Raw genomic sequence first — 24,431 nt, 5'->3', positions numbered from 1 at the left:
CATCACAACTGAGCCGATGCTTCTTCTCTCTCGGACACTGCAGGAGTGTAGTGACTATTCTAGCCGAATTCCAGTCACCTTGTTGGGTCCAAACACGGAGTTGCTGCTGACTAGCTTGAACTCTGCTCAGTAGCTCTTGATATGCTTTCTTCCTGCTGTCCCCCGCAGGATATTTTGATACAAATGTAGTATGGCGTGTGTCAAAAGTGCCGCTTTATATTTGACCGTTTCATCGATGCAATTTTATCATTGCACTAGCTGATGCCCCGGCGTTGCACGGGTATTTAATTATAGCAATAACACTGTAAATTGATTCAAATAAAGATACTTTATAGTGGTGAATGAAATTATTTTTTTACAGCTTAATAAAAAGTACAATATTCAAATTATAATGTGAAATATTTGACAAAATGAATACAATACAACTAACACAAAACGTGATTATAAACAACATTTTTAGTTTCACCTCCAGGAGCAAGAACATATAAATTATTGGGTGAACCCACCCTTGAGCAAGCAACATAGAGTTGTGGGCGGCGAGACCCCCAGAACATATCAGCCCAGGTAGTGAGGGACCTGCATACCAAGTTTCGTTCAAATCGGTCAAGCCGTTTTTGAATTACAGTGAGAATGGCAGCTTTTTACATTTTTTCCATTGACATGAATGGGTGAAATCTGATTTTCTGTTTGTAGCTCCGCCCACGTGTGCAGGTGGGCCGCGAGACCCCCAGAACATATCATCCCAGGTAGTGAGGGATCTGCATACCAAGTTTCGTTCAAATCGGTCAAGCCGTTTTTGCGTGATCGCGGCACATACACACACACATACACACATACATACCTCCGATTTTATATATATAGATACTAGCTGATGCCCCGGCGTTGCACGGGTATTTAATTATAGCAATAACACTGTAAATGGATTCAAATAAAGATACTTTATAGTGGTGAATGAAATTATTTTTTTACAGCTTAATAAAAAGTACAATATTCAAATTATAATGTGAAATATTTGACAAAATGAATACAATACAACTAACGCAAAACGTGATTATAAACAACAATTTTAGTTTCACCTCCAGGAGCAAGAACATATAAATTATTGGGTGAACCCACCCTTGAGCAAGCAACATAGAGTTGTGGGCCGCAAGACCCCCAGAACATATCACCCCAGGTAGTGAGGGATCTGCATACCAAGTTTCGTTCAAATCGGTCAAGCCGTTTTTGAATTACTGTGAGAATGGCAGCTTTTTACATATTTTCCATTGACATGAATGGGTGAAATCTGATTTTCTGTTTGTAGCTCCGCCTACGTGTGCAGGTGGGCCGCGAGACCCCCAGAACATATCACCCCAGGTAGTGAGGGATCTGCATACCAAGTTTCATTCAAATCGGTCAAGCCGTTTTTGCGTGATCGCGGCACATACACACATACATACACATATACATACCTCCGATTTTATATATATAGATTAGACACACTGCAGAACCTTCTCTCTCCACAAAGGCGAATTCCTCTGACCATTCCTGCTGAAAAGTACGATACTCCTCATCTTTTTTTTCTTTTAGCCATCTTCTTCAATAAAAGGGATCTTCAATAAAAGGGCAGGGTAGCCAATTACAGGTATAGCTGGTGGGATGGACCCTTACAGGCTGTCAAGGCAGGTTAGGCCCAAGTCGGGTGCTTGATGTTCGGCCAATGGTGGAAAGTGGCATGATTTGTGGCTGCCTGTGGATGCGGCTTCAGGCCCTTTCGGCCATGGATGCTGCGGGGGCCGCAACTGTAGCTATGCCAAAGCGGGGGCCTCAATTTGTGGCAGTACATTTTGCTGGCGGGCCACTGACTGTAGCTAGGCAGAAGTGGGAGCCTCAATTTGTGGCTGTATGTTGGCTGCGGGGGCTACCAACTTTAGCTAGACTGAAGCCTCAATTTGTGCCTGCGGCCCGTTCTTCCTCAGATGCTGCAAGGTAGGGCGATGGATCGCCTGTGAATGTTGCGATGCCGAAGCCGGATACTGCGATAAAATAGAAATACATAGACAAAGGTTAAATTGAACCAGTAAGAAGCTGGATTCTGCATACAGTGCACCACAGAAACAGTGACACATGTCTCCTAAAGCAATAAATAAATAGAAAATGTTTTTCTACCTTTGTCTTCTGTGGTTTCTGCTTTCCTCATTTTCTTGTAACTCTCTTCCTTCCATCCAGTCTGCCATCTCTCTTCCCCTATATGGCATCTTCTCTCCTTCTGTGCCCCTTCCAGAAACTGTATGCCTCCCCCTTCCATCTCTCCTTTCACCCCATTGGTCTGGCATCTCTCTCCTCTCCTTCCCTCTCCCACACCTCTCCTCTGCAATCCCTTTCCCTTTTTTCCCTCATTTTCCTTTTCAATTTATTTTCTGCATATGTCTTGTTTACGTTCTTACTACCCTCTCATCAATGTCCTTTTTTACTGTCTACCTAAAGCTTGCCACCTCTTTTCCTCACCCCTCCAGTGTTTCCCTAACTCAATCCTTTTCTCCCCATTATGTACCCTCCTTTTATTTATCCTTTCCTTCCATCATGTACCCTCTTTCTCCAACCCTTCCATCTCTCTGTCCACTTCCATCCAGCATCTGCTCCCCTCTTTCTCACCTCCCATTTCCTTCCTGCATTTGCTCCCTTATCTCTCCCATCTGCACTTCCATCCAGCATAGGCTACCCACAACCATCCAATGTCTGCCCTTTCTCTCGCCATCCACCCCTCTTCAATCAGCTACTGCCCCCTTTCTCTGTACATCAATTCCATTAGCACCACCCTTCCATACCACCCTGCCCCCTTTCCCTCCACCACTCTTCCATTCCAGCAGTCCTGCTCCTTTTTCTCCCGTCATGCAGCAAGGTCCGACGTACTTGCTTTGGAGTGAACTCATCAGCCGCATGCTGGAAGGTCCCGCGATGACTCGTCTGCTGGCTCTGGTCTGGAAGAAGTAAGTTACGTTGGAGGGGGTGGACCCGGCAGACGCAGGGAGTTGCGGCAAAGTCCCGCAATGACTGTCTGCTGGGTCCACCCCCTCCGACGTAACTTACTTCTTCCGGAGCAGAGCCGGCAGATGAGTCTTCGCGGGACCTTCCTGCACCTCAGCATGGTTGCCAACTCTGCTGCAGAGAAAGTAAGTCAGAGGTAACATGACCATTTATTTTTTCATCAAAAGGGGGCATCTATTAATTGACTGTGTATCCTTTCTTTCATTTCTTTCTTTCTGCACTCAGGCTCAACAATTGTCCCTTTCTATTCCCTCCCTCATTCCTTCCCATGTCCTTAGTGCCCCCAGTGCCTCCTTCCCAGGTCCTTAGTGCCCCAGTGCCTCCTTCTCATGTCCTTAGTGCCCCCAGTGCCCTCATCCTGTGTCCTTAGTGCCCCTAGTGCCTCCTCATATCCTTAGTGCCCCCAGTGCCTCTTTCCTGTGTCCATAGTGCCCCCAGTGCCTCTTTCCTGTGTCCTTAGTGCTCCCAGTTCCTCCGTCCTGTGTCTTTAGTGCCCCCAGTGCCTCCTCATGTCCTTAGTGCCCCCGTCCTGTGTCCTTAATGCATTAAGTCTGAGTACTAATGACCTAGTTCCTTAACTCGACCCTCGTAGGGATCCCACGAGGATGTCCCATTTATTCTTAAAGTCAAGCACGCTGGTGGCCTTGATCACCTGCACTGGAAGCTTGTTCCAGTGATCTACAACCCTTTCTGTGAAGAAATACTTCCTTATGTCACCATTAAATTTCCCTCCTCTGAGTTTGAGCGGATGCCCCCTTGTGACCGAGGGTCCTTTGAGAAAGAAGATGTCTTCTTCCACCTCGACATGTCCCGTGATGTATTTAAATGTCTCAATCATGTCCCCCCTTTCCCTGCGTTCCTCTAGAGTGTAGAGCTGCAATTTGTTTAGTCTTTCTTCGTACGAGAGACCCTTGAGCCCTGAGATCATTCTAGTGGCCATCCGCTAAACCGACTCAACTCTAAGCACGTCTTTACGGTAATGTGGCCTCCAGAATTGCACACAGTATTCCAGATGAGGTCTCACCATGGTTCTGTACAGTGGCATTATGACTTCAGGTTTGCGGCTAACGAAGCTTCTATTGATACATCCAATAAGTTGCCTTGCCTTGGATGAGGCCTTCTCTACTTGTTTGGCGGCCTTCATGCCTGCACTGATGATTACTCCCAAGTCTCTTTCTTCTGAAGTCCTAGCTAGTGTTTCTCCATTTAAGGTGTAAGTTTTGCATGGATTTCCGCTGCCGAGATGCATAACCTTACATTTCTTAGCGTTGAAGCCCAGCTGCCATGTCGAGGACCAGTTTTCCAACGTAAGCAGATCCTGCGTCATACTATCCTGCAGATTGCTTTCACTTACTATATTACATAGTTTGGCGTCATCGGCGAATAGTGTTACTTTACCCTGAAGCCCTCGGGTCAAGTCCCTTATGAATATGTTAAAAAGGAATGGACCCAGGACCGAGCCCTGTGGCACTCCGCTGGTCACCTCCGATGTCTCAGAGAGGGTGCCGTTGACCACCACCCTCTGAAGTCTTCCACTCAGCCAATCATTGACCCATGCAATTAGTGTCTCACCTAACCCCATCGATTTCATCTTGTTTAATAGTCTACGGTGTGGGATGCTTTACTGAAATCCAAGTACACTATGTCCAGAGACTCTCCCGAGTCTAGCTTTCCTGTTACCCAATCAAAGAAGCTGATAAGATTGGATTGGCATGACCTACCCTTAGTGAATCCATGTTGACTAGGATCCCTTAGATCCCCCTCATCCAAAATCGTGTCTAATTTACATTTAAGTAGTGTTTCCATGAGTTTACACACTATTGATGTGAGACTCACTGGTCTGTAATTCGCAGCCTCTGCTCTGCAGCCCTTTTTGTGTAGAGGAACGACGTTAGCTGTTTTCCAGTCCAGGGGGATTCTCCCCGTACTTAGGGAGAGATTGAAGAGCATGGCTAACAGTTCCGCCAGGACATCGCACAGCTCTCTGAGCACTCTTGGGTGCAATTTGTCTGGTCCCATGGCTTTGCTCACCTTGAGTCTTGACAGTTCGCTGTAAACATCAGCTGGTGTGAACTCAAAATTCTGAAATGGGTCTTCCTTGCTTGGCTTTGCTTCCAGCTGTGGCCCGTGCCCAAGTGCCTCGCAGGTAAAGACTGAGCAGAAGTAATCATTCAGTAGTTTGGCTTTTTCGGAATCTGTTTCCACATAATTCCCGTCTGCTGTTCTAAGGCGTACTATCCCGTTTGTGTTCTTTTGCCTGTCACTAATATACCTGAAGAAGGATTTGTCCCCTTTCTTAATGTTCTTTGCTAGAGTTTCTTCCACTTGAAGTTTGGCCTCCCTGACTGCTGTTTTGACCGCTGCAGACCTTGTCCTGTATTCAATGTTAGCTTCTTTCTCCCCGGTGCGTTTGTATGAAAGAAATGCTCTTTTCTTTTCCTTGACTAGGTACGAGACCTCATCAGTGAACCATTGGGGTTTCTTCTTTCTTTGTTGTTTATTTACCGATTTTATGTAGCGGATAGTTGCCTCGTGTAGTGTCATTTTCAGGGTTGACCACATAGCTTCCACATCATCTGTTACTTCTTGAACCTGCAGCGTCTGGTAGACAAAATCACCCATGCTTGCGAAGTCAGTGCCCCAGAAATTGAGTACCCTTGTTTTTGTTTGTGATCTAGGGAAACCCTTTCTAAGGTTGAACCATACCATGTTATGGTCACTGGTTGCCAGCGTTTCTCCCACCGAGACCTCCGTGACACTTTCCCCATTCGTAAGTACCAGGTACCCCTGCCAACCGATACACTAGAGCAGTTTGCATATAGAGTGTGGGTCATCAATGCGGTACTTAACGAACATGAACATTGGCCCAGTTCTTCAGATTATGGTCAGAGAGAACATAAAGAATTTCTATTAGAATTATTATCCCCCGAGATTACTAAACACCTTCTGTTGTTTTCGGAGGACCCTAAAACTACCCCTTTTGACACTTTACTGCTCAGAATTGGGTCTGTGTGGAAGACCCAGCCAGCTCAAATTATTTCAGTATCAGAAGCTAGAAGGTGGCGTGCTGAGGGAGCACCCCAATACAAGAAAACACCACACTCAGGAAATAGAGGGCATGGTAGAGGTAGTTACAGAAACTCCTCCTCTTACATTCCTTTCCATGAACTCAAAGACCAAAAGGAAAGATTAGAAAAAGAAAAAATTAAATGGGAACAGGATTGACACACAATGCAGATAGAATTGGACAGAGTAAAAAGTGATTAAAAGCTAGGAACAACAGTGCTAGTGCATAGGGATGTCCTGACTTTCTGTGTCCAAATACCAAGGTGACTCAAACCTTCACAGCCCTGCCGGACTCCTATCACTTTCCTGTGGACTCATTTTTGGAGATGCAGGATAAGGGAAAGAAGTCAGACTCTGAATTCAGCTTGAGGTATGTGGCACCTTTGATTTTGGACACTTGCGGCCGCCCCAATGTTAATACTACCATATAGTAGTATAGGGTCAGGATAAATTAACTTTGATTGATACAGGGGCTGGAATCAGTTTTACAAACAGAGCACCTCCTACTGGAGATCAGAAAAATGTAGAAATGTATGAGATTCAGGGTATAAATGACACAGCTTCAAAATGTGTTGCTATCCCTGTGAAATGGGGCATCCCGGTTCAAAATGAACAGAGCCAGCACATTTTAGAAACTACTGCCAGCACGAGTGAGAATACAGGCAAAGAAATAGTTGAGGTGGCTGGTCTTGCATTAGGTACAGGAATTCCAAATGCTTCTAAACCTTTGGTTCATGAGGTTATTCCTGAGCAGTTAGCCACACAGTGTTGCCTGCCAGTGCAGCCGCATGATCATAGTGTAACTCACTCAGAGGCTGCAGATCTTTCAGTTTGGGCACAAGATTGTGGGAAAAAGTACACTGAAATTTTGTTTGAGGCCGAAGATCCTCAATCACAAACACAGCATCCAGTATTTCCTCCAGCAACAGAACTAAGATGGAGGAGAGGGGTCTGAGTGGACCTATCTCTTTAGCATATGGCTCTCCAGCTTGGTCAGATGCTAAACCAGCGGGCTCAGTTAAGCTCACTATACACTCTCAGGCCCTAAGATTTCAAAGCCTGTAGTACCAGTGGCAGTCTCTTACTCTGACATTACTGTGAAATTTAACCCTAAATGTGCATTTTTCTCTGTCCTAGACATGACTAATGATTTCCGGAATTTGCCCCTTGCCTCTGAATGCCAGGACACGACAGTGCAGACAAAAGAAGACACATCTAGCCTGCACCTGACTTCTGCACCGCAGTGCCCACTCCTCCGAGTGCAGTGGAACCCAGGTGGCAGACATGTGGTCAGGTCGGCCTGAATGGAACATGGACGAAGTTTGCTTTAAGTGACCTTGAGGATGCTGCTAATTTAAAATGTTTTTTTCTTTTTCCTAGCAGCAGTTCAGTTATATACATAGCCATCCCAGACCAGTTTTGGCACAAAGATATTTTTTTTTTTTTAATGGTGTACATTATTTATTAAACAGATGGCAGGGATTTAAAGCATCAGACTTTTAATGAAAGTAAAACCAGAAAATTAAGTCTTCTCTCATGCTTTTAATGGTCTCTGTTGCATTAGACACTTTCACAGTGCAGATATTGTCAAAATTTAATAGATGTACTTTCTGTAGAATAAGTTATTGAACTGATGATATCAAGAAGGTTAAGATTTTATTTAACTATATAATATAATTGTAGTTCAAAAAACAGAAAATGCATACAAAATTCACTTAATTTTGTACAGTTAATGCATAGACACTTAAAGGTCTTGTCGAACTCCAAATCCAGGGCCTTTTGGTGGTTCTGTCAGTGAAGCCAATCCATCAGCTGGTTCACAAGAGAAGCGTCCATTCCTTGGGCCTGGTTTTGGTTCCCTGCCAGCTCCTAGTTCATCAATTATATTTTCAATATTTTTTGGTGTCAGGTCTTCATAATAGTTATCATTGATTTGCACCACTGGTGCATTCACACAGGCACCAAGACATTCCACTTCTGTCAACGTAAATAATTTGTCTGCAGTAGTTTCTCCAACTTGTATACCGAGTTTTTTCTTAATAGCTTCTAGTATATTATCAGAATCTCGAAGCATGCAGGGTGTCATCGTGCAGATCTGAATGTGGTATTTTCCTACTGGCTTGCGATTGAACATTGTATAAAATGTTGCTACTTCATATACTCTCATGGCTGGCATTTGTAAAATCTCAACAACCTTGTTCATAGCAGAAATAGGCAGCCATCCATTCTGCCTTTGAGCCAAATCCAGTATTGGGATCACAGCAGCTGATTTATGTCCCTCTGGGTAGTTTTTTATAATAGCTTCTATTCTCGTGTAGTTTTCTGCTGTGAAGTCAAATGGCGTACTTGGATTATTCTCAGGTGTATCTCTGTGCACAAACAAGGCTCCTTCAGCTCCACTGCACAAAGCTGTTTTATGGAAGTAGCGGGCCTGTTTCCCATTCAACCGCCTCTTTCCTTGGAGCTGCCTTGAGCGATTACTCACTGCGCGCTGCAGGACTGTCCGGAGCATGGCGGTGTCGTCAGACTGGTCTCGTGAGGAAACGTAGCAGGAGCTTGCGCACTGACAACAATCTTCAAACACCCAAGCGAACAACGATTCTCCGCTGCAATGAACCGCGCTGGGCTACTCCGAACACGTGGGTGGGGCGAAGCTCACAAAGATATTTCTAATGTATTCCAAGGATCCTCTTTATCACTGCAGAGATAGACGCTCCAAAGAGACATTAGCTTTATGCCTTTTCTGAATATGAGATGGTTATGATATGCATTATTTGTACTACTCATGTGTTCATCTTTGTTTTGGTTTTCTATAACAATGTGTTTATTTGCAGAGTTAAATTCGGCCCTGCACACTTGACAGATGGAAGAATAGCTTCACGCCTAAAGCTTTGTGTTCTATGTTTTGTCTGTGCCATGTGGTCTGTGTTTTGTCTACTTGTTTTAGTTTAGTGGGTACCCCAGGATACATAACATTGGCCATTTCTAGAGCTCTTTCCCCCATTTTTTTTTTTTAATAACCCAATTGCACAATGTTCTTTTCATCTATTGTTTCATATCCTAAATGTAGCTTAGTTAGGGGTTATATTTTTAAGTAAAGGTTTTACTTTATACCGTGTTTATTCTATGGTGCTCACTAGATTCAGTACACATTTCTGACATAATTTTTTTTTTAATACATTCAGTACAGAATTATGGTCTCTCTGAAGTGCCATAATAGTTATATGCAGCATACAAAAACATATCTTTTTGGACTGTCTGATTAAGAACCTTAAGTAACTGAATATTGTCTCTCTTTTGCCATAACTATACCAAGTAAATGCATTAATATTGTCACATGTTGCCACATTCAGTACAGGCAACCTGGTCTCTCTCTCTCTCTACATTCAGTACAGGCAACATGGTTTCTTTCTCTTTTTCTATCTCTTATTTGGATCACACTGGAGTACAGCTGTTGAATGATATCTGGACTCTTTTCAAGCCGGTGTATCCCTCCCTGTACACAGACATCATTTCATCCCAAGGGTGAACACCACCAGTTTCCAGTGACTGACAGATCCTGTGCAGACATCATTTCATCCCAAGTGTGCATCTCACCAGTTTAAAGAGACTGTCAGTTCCTGCTGGACTAATTCAGCTTCCTGCACCCTGACTGCAAAGACTTTAATACCTTCTTACACAATGTTTCCTGTTCGTTGGATCTATGGATTCAGGACATCCACCTTCCTAAGAACGCTTTGCTGTCCTGTTCAACTTATTTACTGCTATGGACATTCCAGACTTTATTTCATATGCTGTGCATCCACTACCTCTTGGTATGGGGAACGAGACATTTTACAAGCTGCTGAACTTTACTGAACTCCATACTTACATTGAACAACTTAAGAAAACCTCCAAAGAAGTGAATCATACTATCACTTTTAAAAATGGACAGATTGCACAAACTAGAAAATTTGCTACAAAACGCTCATGTCTCAGTTTCGGAACTTTTCTTTGGGTATTCTCCCACTGCACACCACGTATTTAATGTTTTAATTCACCCTATCAGTATCTTAATTATTCTACAAATTTTGTTATGTATTGTTATGATTTTCCTTTGCTGTAAAATGAAACACATGTACACTTCTTTACAACGCATATCCCACAACCTTCCTTCTAGCTTTTAAGGCAGTTATACATGAATTTCAATTATCTTCTCTGACACTTGCTAATTTGGCTAATTTGGTTCCAATTTGGTTTTAATTTGGCATGGCCTATTGCATTGCATACCAGGGTCAGACATAATATATTATCTCATATCCCATACTCCCTCATGACATTTTGGTACCTTAATGCCTGAACCTCCTGAGAAAGCTTCCTGCATTCCTTATGCACCGTTCATTCGCTCAACGACGGGTAAGATATACCATATTGGGTGCCCCGCCCAGATGACTATACAACCTAAGACAGAGGTTTGAACTCATAATGGGAACACTGCTTATCTTCATAGCTTGGAGATTCTGCAGGACAGGGGACGTGCTGATATAATGTTGGAGGTAAGCAAGGCATCTGTGAATTGCAGACTGGCTGTTTATAGAAGGGTACCACAAGCTTCCCTTCATTTCAAAGAATAAAAATTAAAATTAAAAAAAAAGTATGGGAGATGCCAGCATAGCTATTGCTAGCAATCAGCATTTTCAGTTGGCATAACTAATGTCAGCAAAGGCCTATGGGAAATTATATCAATCTGACTCTGGAATGTTGATGCAGAATTCTGTGCTCCTGCACAGAATTCACATACATTAATCATCCAGCCAGACTGGATTGTTTATCAGGAAGATAGGCTGCTTAAATGGGACACAGAAGCCAGAGACTAATCCCATCTACCAGGCCTGCAGGTATCACACCCTCCTTATCTAGTAAACTAACCATTGTTTCAAACAGTTTACAAATTCTAAACAGAAAGATACTGGGAAATACAATAGTTTCTATATTCAGATTAAGATTCCAAGCTATAAAAGCCTCCTTTCTGCAACACATATCAATCTCTTTCTCTATCTCTCTGTCTATCCTTCTCTTTATCTATGGAACCCGAAGCTTAGACCATCACCCCATCCCCCTTTCTCAATCTCTCTCTGGACCTCCCTGGAACTTCAGGAAAGCAGAAACCAGACAACAAAGGTAGAAAAAAAAATTCTATTTATTTTCTTTTTGCTTTAGGATAAAGTAGTATATTAGTTGTGTTGATAAAAAATTATAAACAAAGCCCTGCCAGCTGAACATCTCTTTCTCTAGTTCAGCAGCTAGAACTTTGATTTATAAGAAGAAAGCTAAATATTGCAGTACTGAGGCTTATATGGATGCTGCGGGGACGGTGATGGGGCGGTGAATGGGATGGCAGTGACGGTGACAGGACGGTGAAAGGGATGGCGGTGACGGGGCGGTGAAGGGAATGGCGGTAAGGGGGCGGTGAAGGGGACGGTGGGCAGGGGCCAGGGCCAGATTTTTTCCCCATGTCATTCTTTAGTTTGCACCCTGTGTGGATCATACTGTGTATTTTTAGATTTGAAAGTCGAGTGAAGCTTTTATTACACTCGGTACATGTATATGGTTTGTACCCTGTGTGGATCACTTGGTGTTTTTTTAGACCTGAAAGGCGAGTGAAGCTTTTATTACACTCAGAACACATATGTGGTTTGTACCCTGTGTGGATCATTTTGTGACTTTTTAAATCTGAAAGGTGAGTGAAGCTTTTATTACACTCAGAACACGTATATGGTTTGTACCCTGTGTGGATCACTTGGTGTTTTTTTAGACCTGAAAGGCGAGTGAAGCTTTTATTACACTCTGTACACATATGTGGTTTGTACCCTGTGTGGATCATTTTGTGACTTTTTAGACTTGAAAGCCGCGTGAAGCTTTTATTACACTCAGTACATGTATATGGTTTGCACCTTGTGTGGATCATCCTGTGTATTTTTAGATTTGAAAGCCGAGTGAAGCTTTTATTACACTCAGTACACGTATGTGGTTTGTACCCTGTGTGGATCATTTTGTGCCTTTTTAAAATTGAAATGCAAGTGAAGCTTTTATTACACTCAGTACATGTATATGGTTTGTACCCTGTGTGGATCACTTGGTGTTTTTTTAGATATGAAAGGCAAGTGAAGCTTTTATTACACTCGGTACACATATGTGGTTTGTTTCCTGTGTGGATGATCCTGTGTTTATTTAGATTTGAAAGGCGAGTGAAGCTTTTATTACACTCAGTACATGTATATGGTTTGTACCCTGTGTGCATCATTTTGTGCCTTCTTAGAACTGAAAGGTGAGTGAAGCTTTTATTACACTCAGTACATGTATATGGTTTGCACCCTGTGTGGATCACTTGGTGTCTCTTTAGATCTGAAAGATAAGTGAAGCTTTTATTACACTCAGTACACGTATATGGTTTGTACCCTGTGTGCATTATTTTGTGACTTTTTAAATCTGAAAGGTGAGTGAAGCTTTTATTACACTCAGAACACTTATATGGTTTGTACCCTGTGTGGATTACTTGGTGTTTTTTTATATCTGAAAGGTAAGTGAAGCTTTTATTACACTCAGTACACGTATGTGGTTTGTACCCTGTGTGGATCATTTTGTGCCTTTTTAAAATTGAAATGCAAGTGAAGCTTTTATTACACTCAGTACATGTATATGGTTTGTACCCTGTGTGGATCACTTGGTGTTTTTTTAGATATGAAAGGTAAGTGAAGCTTTTATTACACTCGGTACACATATGTGGTTTGTTTCCTGTGTGGATGATCCTGTGTTTATTTAGATTTGAAAGGCGAGTGAAGCTTTTATTACACTCAGTACATGTATATGGTTTGTACCCTGTGTGCATCATTTTGTGCCTTCTTAGAACTGAAAGGTGAGTGAAGCTTTTATTACACTCAGTACACATATATGGTTTGTACCCTGTGTGCATCATTTTGTGACTTTTTAAATCTGAAAGGTGAGTGAAGCTTTTACTACACTCAGAACACGTATATGGTTTGTACCCTGTGTGGATTACTTGGTGTTTTTTTATATCTGAAAGGTAAGTGAAGCTTTTATTACACTCAGTACACGTATATGGTTTGTACCCTGTGTGGATCATTTTGTGCCTTTTTAAAATTGAAATGCAAGTGAAGCTTTTATTACACTCAGTACATGTATATGGTTTGTACCCTGTGTGGATCACTTGGTGTTTTTTTAGATATGAAAGGTAAGTGAAGCTTTTATTACACTCGGTACACATATGTGGTTTGTTTCCTGTGTGGATGATCCTGTGTTTATTTAGATTTGAAAGGCTAGTGAAGCTTTTATTACACTCAGTACATGTATATGGTTTGTACCCTGTATGCATCATTTTGTGCCTTCTTAGAACTGAAAGGTGAGTGAAGCTTTTATTACACTCAGTACACGTATATGGTTTGCACCCTGTGTGGATAACTTGGTGTCTTTTTAGATCTGAAAGGTAAGTGAAGCTTTTATTACACTCAGTACATGTATATGGTTTGTACCCTGTGTGCATCATTTTGTGACTTTTTAAATCTGAAAGGTGAGTGAAGCTTTTATTACACTCAGAACACGTATATGGTTTGTACCCTGTGTGGATTACTTGGTGTTTTTTTATATCTGAAAGGTAAGTGAAGCTTTTATTACACTCAGTACACGTATATGGTTTGTACCCTGTGTGAATCATTTGGTGCCTTTTTAGAAGTGAAAGCTGAGTGAAACTTTTATTACACTCAGTACATGTAAATAATTTCTTATTTTTATGATTGCTTTTGTGCATTTGGAGTTCTTTCTGGTGTTTTTTTCCTTTCTCCTTATCATGGAGGAATTCAGAAGTCACTTTACCACTATTATGAATTTGGAAGGGTCTCTCTGCTAGGTGTCTCTTGTCCTCAGGGATGTTACCATCATTTCTCTCATACTTAGTGACTCCTTCCTTTGTGGCTCCTGCAGGGTATCTTTGTTCCTTTGATCCCTGCTTACAATTCTTTCTGCTAATGTTGTCAGGTCTCTGGGAAATATTCTCATAGATATTTTCTGACTGTGCTTGGATTTGGTCCATTTCTACCGGATCTTCTCTTTGACTCTTTATTCTCTGCCATTCAGGTTGGATCTGCTGATCTGCTGGATATAAACAGAAGTTATTTCTCATGAGTTAGAAAACAGCAGTGGTTTCTAAGATAAGACTTGATTATAATGAAAGATAAGTTATATAGGACCAGAATTGTCAGTTTCCTATTTGCAAAACATTTTTAAGCATTTATCTTTAGACAATGTAAGTTTGTGAGCTGTTCCTTGGAAATGGCAGTGAGTAGAGTTAAGGGAGTCAATTTTATAAAGGTGCCAAAAATCTGAGTGGTCCGACAGTAATCTATAGGTTTTGTGTTAAGTATAGGAATCACCCATAGCCTACTCATGCCCCGCCTATTTGCACACCACCCCTTGCACTTATATACAATAGCTCTTAGGTAGTAACTTATGGAATAGCACTTCAATGAATTTGAGCACTCCTACCACGTCAGCTCTGTTGTAGTATATAAAATATCGTTATCATCCACATAATCTGGCACCAACTATCCAAAGTGAACTGCCACTTTAAGAAATCAAAAGACTGTCCATATACGCATGTGATGGTGCCTTCCCACCCACTGCCAAGTCTTGGGACTATCAGTTTAGTAAGAAAGCTAAGAAGCCAAGAAGGGGAGGTGGTGGGATATGAGAATATCTGCCTGCTTTCCTTGGATAACTCCCGTTACAGATAAATAACTGTGCTTTCTCACAGAAGCAGGAAGCATATTCTCACATGTGAGGACTCCCCAGCTAATGAATAGGGCTTGAGGGAATTTGGCTTCTAATCAGAAATTAAACTTAACTTTGGAGCTGAACTGAGCATGCTATCTAATAAGATTTTCCAAACTGTAGTGGGTCATGAATATGTGAATTGAGAACCAGGCAGCCTTAGATGTCCTCAATAGAAGTGGAGGGTGGATGGGCTACTGAAGTCGCCATTGCAAAAACAAATCGACTCGAATCGATTCACCCGAAGTGAATCAGTGAATTGATTTGAATTAGAGAATGACACGGTGGCGGGTTACCCGCGGCTAGCCGCATTTAGCCGCGGGTAGCCCGCCGTAACGGGGAAGAAAAAATAGTGGCCTCTGCGGGACGGGGACAAGGCCATTCACCGCCCCGTGGAGCGGTGAATGGACTTGTCCCCGTAGTGAGGCAATCAAGGATCGCGCGGTCCCCGCCATCTCCCTCCCTCCTCCTTACCGCCGGTTGAATTTCTGCCGGTCCGTGCGAAAAAAAAAAAAGCCTCCTTCCTTTTCCCCTGCTCTTACCGCCATGCTCATGTTGCAGCTACTACAGCCGACAGGAAGTCATTCTGACGTCGGAGAGGACGTTCTGAGCCAGCCAATCGCTGCCTGGCTGGCCCAGAACGTCCTCTCCGACTTCAGAATTGAGTCGGAAAGACTTCCTGTCGGCTTTAGTAGCTGCAACATGAGCATGGCGGTAAGAGCAGGGGAAAAGGAAGGAGGCTTTTTTTATTTTTTGAGCGGCAGGGAGGCAGCAGGCTGGCTTTGGCTAGGGAGGGAGAAAGGTAGACTGGCAGGCAGGCAGGCTTCGGGGGTGGGGGTGGGACAAAGTGTGGAAGGCAGTGAGAGGGACATAGGAAGGAGGCACTAGGGGCACTAAAGACATGGGAAGGAGGCACTGGGGGCACTAAAGACAGGAAGGGGCACTAAGGACATGGGAAGGAGGAACTGGGACACTAAAGACATGGGAAGGAGGCACTGGGGGCACTAAAGACATGGGGAGGAGGCACTGGGGGCACTAAAGACAGGAAGGGGCACTAAGGACATGGGAAGGAGGCACTGGGGCACTAAAGACATGGAAAGGAGGCACTGGGGCACTAAAGACATGGGGAGGAGGCACTGGGGGCACTAAAGACAGGAAGGGGCACTAAGGACATAGGAAGGAGGCACTGGGGCACTAAAGACAGGAAGGGGCACTAAGGACATGGGAAGGAGGCACTGGGGCACTAAAGACATGGGGAGGAGGCACTGGGGGCACTAAAGACAGGAAGGGGCACTAAGGACATGAGAAGGAGGCACTGGGGCACTAAAGACATGGAAAGGAGGCACTGGAGCACTAAAGACATGGGAAGGAGGCACTGGGGGCGCTAAAGACAGGAAGAGGCACTAAGGACATGGGAAGGAGGCATCGGGTGCACTAAGGACATAGGAACGAAAGAGGGAGGGAATAGAAAGGGACAATTCTTGGGCCTGAGTGCAGAAAGAAAGAAATGAAAGAAAGGATACAAAGACAGAAGGAAACACAACCAGAGACTCATGAAATCAATCACCAGACAGCAAAGATAGGAAAAATGATTTTATTTTCAATTTAGTGATCAAAATGTTTCAGTTTTGAGAAGTTATATCTGCTGTCTATATTTTGCACTATATTTGTCTATTTTTCTATAGTTACTGAGGTGACCGAGCTTGCAGAGATGGGGCGGAAACAGGGTTTTAAAATTTTAGTCCTAGTAGTTTGCCGGTCCACAAAATAATTCTTTTATTTCTGCCGGTTCACGGGTGTAAAAAGGTTGAAAAACACTGATGTAGAGTATGCCGGCTTTATTTTTCGCCCAGCCGCACGCGTTCAAAAAGCCGCGCTTGCGCGGCTGCTTGAGTTGATCAATCTTCTCCTCTCTTACAACTTCCTGTTTCTGGTTGCGTCAGAAGAGAATATTGAACAAATGAGCACCCGCATGTGCGGCTGGGCGAAAAAGAAAGCCGGCATACTCTACATCTAAGGTGAGATGGAGGGAGGGAGATGGCAGAACACTGCAGTCGGTCGGGTGTCTGCTGTTTTTGTATCACTGCCTGCCTGCACTCACGTTCCAGATCCTCCTGCATTTTTAGTGTGCACAATTGACCTGATTCGAGCTATAGGTGAACATGGGGGACACGTCATTGCAAGGGAGGACAAGTCAATTGATTTATTTTATGTTCTGTGTTTACTACAGGGCAGAGGCACTGAAACAGATTCTCAGTGCAGTAGTAGTAGTGGCAGGACTCTCTTCTGTCTTCATGGTGTTTCGCAGTTCTGAGGCTTATATGGATGCTGCGGGGACGATGACGGGGCGGTGAATGGGATGGCAGGGGCGGTGACGGGGCTGTAAAAGGGATGGCGGTGACGGTGAAGGGAACATCGGTGACGGGGGGGTGCAGAGGATGTGGGCCGGGGACGGTGCAGTGACAGGGACAGATTTTTTCCCCGTGTCATTCTCTAATTTGACTCGCGAATTGGGCAGCACTACTGTTTTCTATCCAATAACCATTTCCTAATCCACAACTGAACTTTGCCACCTATCCCATGACGCTTTAATTTTCTCAAGAGCCTCTCGTGAGGAACTTTATCAAAAGCTTTCTGAAAATCTAGATACATTATATCAACCAGCTCACCTTTATCCACATCCGAAGTGAGGCTTACCGGTCTGAAATTTCCTAGATCTCACCTGGAGCCCTTTTTAAAAATTGGTGTAATATTGGCCATCCTCCAATCTTCAGGTATTACAGATGATTTTAACGACAGGTTACAGCAAATCAGCAATTTCATGTTTGAGTTCTTTTAGTACTAAACTAAACTAAAACTTAACCTTATATACCGGGTCTTCAACCAAAGGAAGTTCATAACATAGTAACATAGTAGATGACGGCAGATAAAGACCTGAATGGTCCATCCAGTCTGCCCAACCTGATTCAATTTAAATTTTTTTTTTTTTTTTTCTTCTTAGCTATTTCTGGGCAAGAATCCAAAGCTTTACCCGGTACTCTGCTTGGGTTCAAACTGCCGAAATCTCTGTTAAGACTTACTCCAGCCCATCTACACCCTCCCAGCCATTGAAGCCCTCCCCTGCCCATCCTCCACCAAACAGCCATACACAGACACAGACCGTGCAAGTCTGCCCAGTAACTGGCCTAGTTCAATATTTAATATTATTTTCTGATTCTAAATCTTCTGTGTTCATCCCACGCTTCTTTGAACTCAGTCACAGTTTTACTCTCCACCACCTCTCTCGGGAGCGCATTCCAGGCATCCACCACCCTCTCCGTAAAGTAGAATTTCCTAACATTGCCCCTGAATCTACCACCCCTCAACCTCAAATTATGTCTTCTAGTTTTACCATTTTCCTTTCTCTGGAAAAGATTTTGTTCTATGTTAATACCCTTCAAGTATTTGAACGTCTGAATCATATCTCCCCTGTCTCTCCTTTCCTCTAGGGTATACATATTCAGGGCTTCCAGTCTCTCCTCATACGTCTTCTGGCGCAAGCCTCCTATCATTTTCGTCGCCCTCCTCTGGACCGCCTCAAGTCTTCTTACGTCTTTCGCCAGATACGGTCTCCAAAACTGAACACAATACTCCAAGTGGACCTGTACAGGGGCGTCAACACCTTCTTCCTTCTACTAACTACGCCTCTCTTTATACAGCCCAGCATCCTTCTGGCAGCAGCCACTGCCTTGTCACACTGTTTTTTTGCCTTTAGATCTTCGGACACTATCACCCCAAGGTCCCTCTCCCCGTCCGTGCATATCAGCTTCTCTCCTCCCAGCATATACGGTTCCTTCCTATTATTAATCCCCAAATGCATTACTCTGCATTTCTTTGCATTGAATTTTAGTTGCCAGGCATTAGACCATTCCTCTAACTTTTGCAGATCCTTTTTCATATTTTCTACTCCCTCTTCGGTGTCTACTCTGTTACAAATCTTGGTATCATCTGCAAAAAGGCACACTTTTCCTTCTAACCCTTCAGCAATGTCACTCACCAACATATTGAACAGGATTGGTCCCAGCACCGAACCCTGAGGGACTCCACTAGTCACCTTTCCTTCCTTTGAGCGACTTCCATTAACCACCACCCTCTGGCGTCTGTCCGACAGCCAGTTTCTGACCCAGTTCACCACTTTGGGTCCTAACTTCAGCCCTTCAAGTTTGTTCAAGAGCCTCCTAAGAGGAACTGTATCAAGGCTTTGCTGAAATCCAAGTAAATTACATCTAGCATATGTCCTCGATCCAGCTCTCTGGTCACCCAATCAAAAAATTCAATCAGGTTCGTTTGGCACGATTTACCTTTTGTAAAGCCATGTTGCCTCGGATCCTGTAACCCATTAGATTCAAGGAAGTACACTATCCTTTCTTTCAGCAAAACTTCCATTATTTTTCCAACAACTGAAGTGAGGCTCACCGGCCTGTAGTTTCCTGCTTCATCCCTGTGACCACTTTTATGAATAGGGACCACATCCACTCTCCTCTAATCCCCAGGAATCACTCCCATCTCCAGAGATTTGTTGAACAAGTCTTTAATAGGACTCGCCAGAACCTCTCTGAGCTCCCTTAGTATCCTGGGATGGATCCCATCTGGTCCCATTGCTTTGTCCACCTTCAGTTTTTCAAGTTGCTCATAAACATCCTCCTCCGTGAACGGCGCAGAATCTACTCCATTTTCTCGTGTAACTTTGTCAGACAATCTCGGTCCTTCTCCAGGATTTTCTTCTGTGAACACAGAACAGAAGTATTTGTTTAGCACATTTGCTTTCTCCTCATCACTCTCCACATATTTGTTCCCAGCATCTTTTAGCCTAGCAATTCCATTTTTTATCTTCCTCCTTTCACTAATATATCTGAAAAAAATTTATCTCCCTTATTTACATTTTTAGCCATTTGTTCTTCCGCCTGTGCCTTCGCCAAACGTATCTCTCTCTTGGCTTCTTTCAGTTTCACCCTGTAGTCCTTTCTGCTCTCCTCTTCTTGGGTATTTTTATATTTCATGAACGCCAACTCTTTCGCCTTTATTTTCTCAGCCACTAGGTTGGAGAACCATATCGGCTTCCTTTTTCTCTTGTTTTTTATTGATTTTCTTCACATAAAGGTCCGTAGCCATTTTTATCGCTCCTTTCAGCTTAGACCACTGTCTTTCCACTTCTCTTATGCCCTCCCATCCTAACAGCTCTTTCTTCAGGTACTTTCCCATTGCATTAAAGTCCGTACGTTTGAAATCTAGGACTTTCAGTATCGTGCGGCCGCTCTCCACTTTAGCGTTATATCAAACCAAACCGTTTGATGATTGCTACTTCCCAGGTGAGCACCCACTCGAACATTAGAGATACTCTCTCCATTTGTGAGGACCAGATCCAATATCGCTTTTTCCCTTGTGGGTTCCGTCACCATTTGTCTGAGCAGAGCCTCTTGAAAGGCATCCACAATTTCCCTACTTCTTTCCGATTCCGCAGACGGAACATTCCAGTCCGCATCCGGCAGGTTGAAATCTCCCAACAGCAGAACCTCCTCTTTCCTTCCAAACTTTTGGATATCCACAATCAGATCCTTATCAATTTGCTGCGATTGAGTCGGAGGTCTGTAGACTATACCCACGTAGATAGAAGTTCCATCTTCTCTTTTCAGAGCAATCCATATCGCTTCTTCCTCTCCCCAGGTCCCTTGCATTTCGGTCGCTTGGATATTGATCTTTACATAGAGAGATACTCCTCCACCTTTATGACCATCTCTGTCCTTCCTAAAAAGATTATATCCCGGTATGTTTGCATCCCATCCATGTGATTCACTGAACAATGTCTCTGTGATAGCAACAATATCTAGATCTGCCTCTAACATCAGGGCTTGCAGATCATGAACTTTGTTGCTTAGACTGCAAGCATTTGTGGTCATCGCTTTCCAGCTATTTTTCAGCGATAATCTCCTTTTTCGTATGGATTCTTGTGTCGTTTCACTTTCCGTTGCAATACTAAGAAATGAGTTGCTGATATTGCTTATGTTGCAGCCTTTACTACTATCACATCTTTTCTTTTGCCGGGGGTGGTCTCTATAATTGTCCTTCGTACATACACCACCCCCACCTTCTAGTTTAAATGCATAGAAAAATAGTCTAAATTTCTCTGCAAGGTTTCTTTTTCCTGCTGTAGTAATATGTAGCCCATCAGTGCAATATAGCTTCTTGTCCTTCCATGTATTTCCCCATCCTCCTATGTATCTGAAGCCTTCTTGATGACACCAGGCTCTGAGCCATCTATTAAAATCCTCTGTGTTTTTCACGCTTTGCTCTCCCTTTCCAGGCAGTATTTCAGAAAAAGCTAAAGTCTTTACAAAAGGTTTCACGCCTTCACCAAGCTCCCGAAAAGCTTTCTGAGCTGCAAGTGTGGAGTTGTTGGCCAGGTCATTTGTTCCCAGATGGATAACAACATCAGTGTTAAAATCCTTAGTTTCTTCCTTAATTATAGTCAGTATTTGCCTGGAACTCCTGGTAGCTGAGGATCCTGGAAGACATTTCACTATTTTGGTCTCCTCGCCCTGTGTTCCAAGGTTAATGCCTCTGATGATGGAATCCCCCAACAGTAATAGTTTTCTGTTTTTGGCTTTTTTATTTGTACTTAGGGTGCGCTTGTTCTCTTGAGTTACCTTCATTGGTTCCAGTCCCACCTCCCTTCTGTTTTCCTGAGTATCGCAGTGCACTAGTGGAGCGAAGGAATTCTGTAGAGGTAATATTAGTGAAGGTGGATGTTTCTGTGTTACAAGTCGCAGTCTTCCTGAGCCTACTGTGACCCATTTATTCCTGGGCTGTTTTATTCTTTGAGGTAGAGGTGGTAAGTTGGTATGATTTTGTGGAGTGATGGAAGCTGCTTTAATTGTATTCAATTCCTGTTTAAGTTTGCAGAGCTCCTCCTTAATACTGGCAATTTGAAGACAGATGGGGCAAGCCTTAAGCCTCCAAATAGTATGTCTTGGAATTAAAGCACCACAGTGATTGCATAGAATAAAGGTCATCTTGATTGGTTGTGAAGTGACTTGATTTGAGTAGTCCTGATTAGATGGGTCTCTATATATGAATAGTGGTCCCTGGGGTTGGTGGGACTATAAGTCTTACCCTTATTCCTATGAAGGGAAAGGGAAAGATGAAATGAGATTTAACAGAGGAAAGAGAAGGGTTTATTTTTTTGTGCTTTTTTTTTTTTTTTTTTTTTTAGTAAGAAACAGGGATGAGAATAGAAATTAAGCAGATATAATGCTGAAAACCAGTGAAAAGAGCAGAATATGAAATGCAGAGCAACTTATCTTATTGAAGTTCCAGGGCAGCCTTGTTCACAGCAATGTCCCAAAGATAAGCTCGACGAGGTTAGTACCCCTTCTCAAAGCCCCCCCCCAAGGCACTTAAATTTAAGCACAGAGCACTAACAATCATGTGGGTGGGTGGGTGCTTACGTGCATACATTCTAGGAGAGCTCAGTGGAAAGAGGTGCTCTCTGGGGAGAGACATGGGGGGTGTAGTTACAGTCTTAACTTACAGAATGACGTGTTAAAATGACACATTTAGGGGGGGTCACGTGATGCATCGGATCTGAACGGACGTGTGCCCTTGAGCTCTCTGGTCCCCGGTCTCCGAAACTCTGCTAAACTCCCGACAAGTGGTTGCCCGATCAGCAAAAATCTCCCTGGAGATCTTCCTTTAGTGCTGTGCGCGAGTACAGCTTCGGGAACGGCGCTTTGGGTCCAGCATGCCGGTGCATTCTGCGAAGACGCCAAAGCCTAAGTCTGCTTTCACTGCTATCAAAATGGCGGCGGCGCCGACCCCATCTTCGGCTCCAGCGAAGTGGGGTTGAGTGGGTGCAGGATATTTCCCACCTGGTGACCGCGGCACTAGAGGATCGGCTCCATAAGCTCCAGTCTGCAGTGGACTGCATAAACGAGCGTTTTGAGACACAGGCAGGCCGTATTGCGGCGGTGGAGCAGCGTGTCTCTGACGGGGAAGACGCGGCGCTGCGGGACCGCTCAAGTTTGGTCACCTTGCATGCCCAGGTGTCAGCGCTGACTGACCGCCTCAATGAGCAGGAGAATCGCCAACGCCGCAACAACCTTCGCGTGGTGGGTCTCCCAGAGCTCCGGGCTGACCAGGACCTGTACCATTTTTTTCAACTTTGGCTACCGACTAAGCTGGGCCTGGAGGCACCGCCGACCGGCTTTATCTGCGAGTGAGCACATTCCCTGGGCTCTCGCTCGGGGGATAATAACCGCCCTAGGGCTGCGATTGCTCGTTATCTTAACTGGAAAGAAAAGAACTTATTCTATAAGCTTACCGGAAAGTGGGTCAGTTGGACTATGATGGCAAGAAACTGTTGCTGTTTAACGACTATTCCCTTCATGTGGTCTCCATGCGTAAAGAAATGGCTCCCCTGTGCACCACGCTTCACAGAAGAGTGGTGAGGTTTGCGCTGGTGTACCTGGCATTGTTGCGCATTTGGAGAGAGGGGAAGCCTCACACCTTTGTCGATCGAGCAGCGGCGCAGAAATATCTCGATTCCATGCCGGCGGTGGCAGATGGGGGAGCCCCGGAGGTTGATCCGGCCCTTTGAAGTGGCAGTTTGCCATCAGCTTTTTTCTCTCTGTGGCCTTCCTCTATTTGAGAGGCATTGAACACCTGAGTTGTGGAGGGGAGTGCTGCTTCGACCCTGCTGGCTGGTGTGGGAATGAGCTGCGGGGTTTCGGATGTTTGCTGTCTGGCGACCTTCTGATCTGGTTTGGTTTCTTGCTTAAGACTGTTTTGGGGTAGCCGGCACTACATATTTGTTTGGACTCTCTGCTGTTTTCCCTTGCTGGGGCTTGTTTGGATTGGGCTGCTAGAGGATGGCCGATTTGCTCCAGCGCTGGCTGGATTTTCCTTTTCTATGGGCAGATACTGTCTTTTTGGGAGACTGGATCCCTGAGAGCTCAGCTATGGACTTTAGGTTGCTCCACTTTTTGGGAGTGGAATTTTTTGTTCTTAGTTTTTTCTTTTGTATTGGGGGTTTTTGGGGATGGCTCTGGGGAAGCTTTTCTCAGGGGGGAGAGTTGCGGTTGGGGGGAAGTGGAGGGGGGATGGTTGGGTGGGGGTGTGGGGGAGTGCCTGTTGTGATTGACTGTGGATCTGTGTGGTGGTTGTATGAATGGGTGGGGGTGAGAGATGTGTGAGTGGTGGTGCAGCGTTCTTGGGGGCGATTGGCCTTGCTTCCGTGTCCCGTGCTCTTTTTTAGAGTGTTTCAGCTCCAGTACTCCTGGAAGGGGGGCCTAGCTGGGGGGCTGCCTGTCTATTGTACTATATTGTCTCCTGTTATTATCTTTGGGGAACTTGTTCCTAATGACTAAGTTGACTATAGCTACCTTAAATGTGGACGGGATTCATTCTCCTATCAAGAGGAAGAAAGTTTTGACCTGGTTCCACAGGAGGGGGACTGATATCCCTTTGCAAGAAACCTATCT

The 24,431-nt window shown here is 44.1% G+C and overlaps 2 protein-coding genes across 2 annotated transcripts in view; both read right to left on the bottom strand.

The window, feature by feature from the left end:
• Positions 1-7,782: 7,782 nt before the first annotated feature.
• On the bottom strand, positions 7,783-8,669 carry LOC117355647 (NADH dehydrogenase [ubiquinone] flavoprotein 2, mitochondrial-like). The gene is made up of 2 exons (XM_033934530.1): positions 8,579-8,669; positions 7,783-8,533 (listed from the first exon to the last, which is right to left on the bottom strand). The coding sequence occupies exons 1-2, from the start codon at positions 8,603-8,605 to the stop codon at positions 7,838-7,840; spliced, it is 723 nt and encodes a 240-aa protein (XP_033790421.1). The 5' UTR covers positions 8,606-8,669; the 3' UTR covers positions 7,783-7,837.
• Positions 8,670-10,176: 1,507 nt separating this feature from the next.
• The window catches only part of LOC117354959 (zinc finger protein 729-like), a 31,417-nt gene continuing 17,162 nt past the window's right edge, over positions 10,177-24,431 (bottom strand). The window contains exons 4-5 of the mRNA XM_033932917.1: positions 11,691-14,241; positions 10,177-10,192 (exon numbers count right to left, since the gene is read on the bottom strand). Of these exons, the coding sequence (XP_033788808.1) occupies positions 10,177-10,192; positions 11,691-14,241 (2,567 nt within the window). The remainder of the gene's footprint in view (positions 10,193-11,690; positions 14,242-24,431) is intronic.

Source organism: Geotrypetes seraphini, chromosome 2 (genome assembly GCF_902459505.1).
Source record: "Geotrypetes seraphini chromosome 2, aGeoSer1.1, whole genome shotgun sequence".
Taxonomy (NCBI): Eukaryota; Metazoa; Chordata; class Amphibia; order Gymnophiona; family Dermophiidae; genus Geotrypetes; species Geotrypetes seraphini.
Note: the sequence above shows the minus strand (reverse complement) of the source record. Positions and strands in the feature narration are given on the sequence as shown.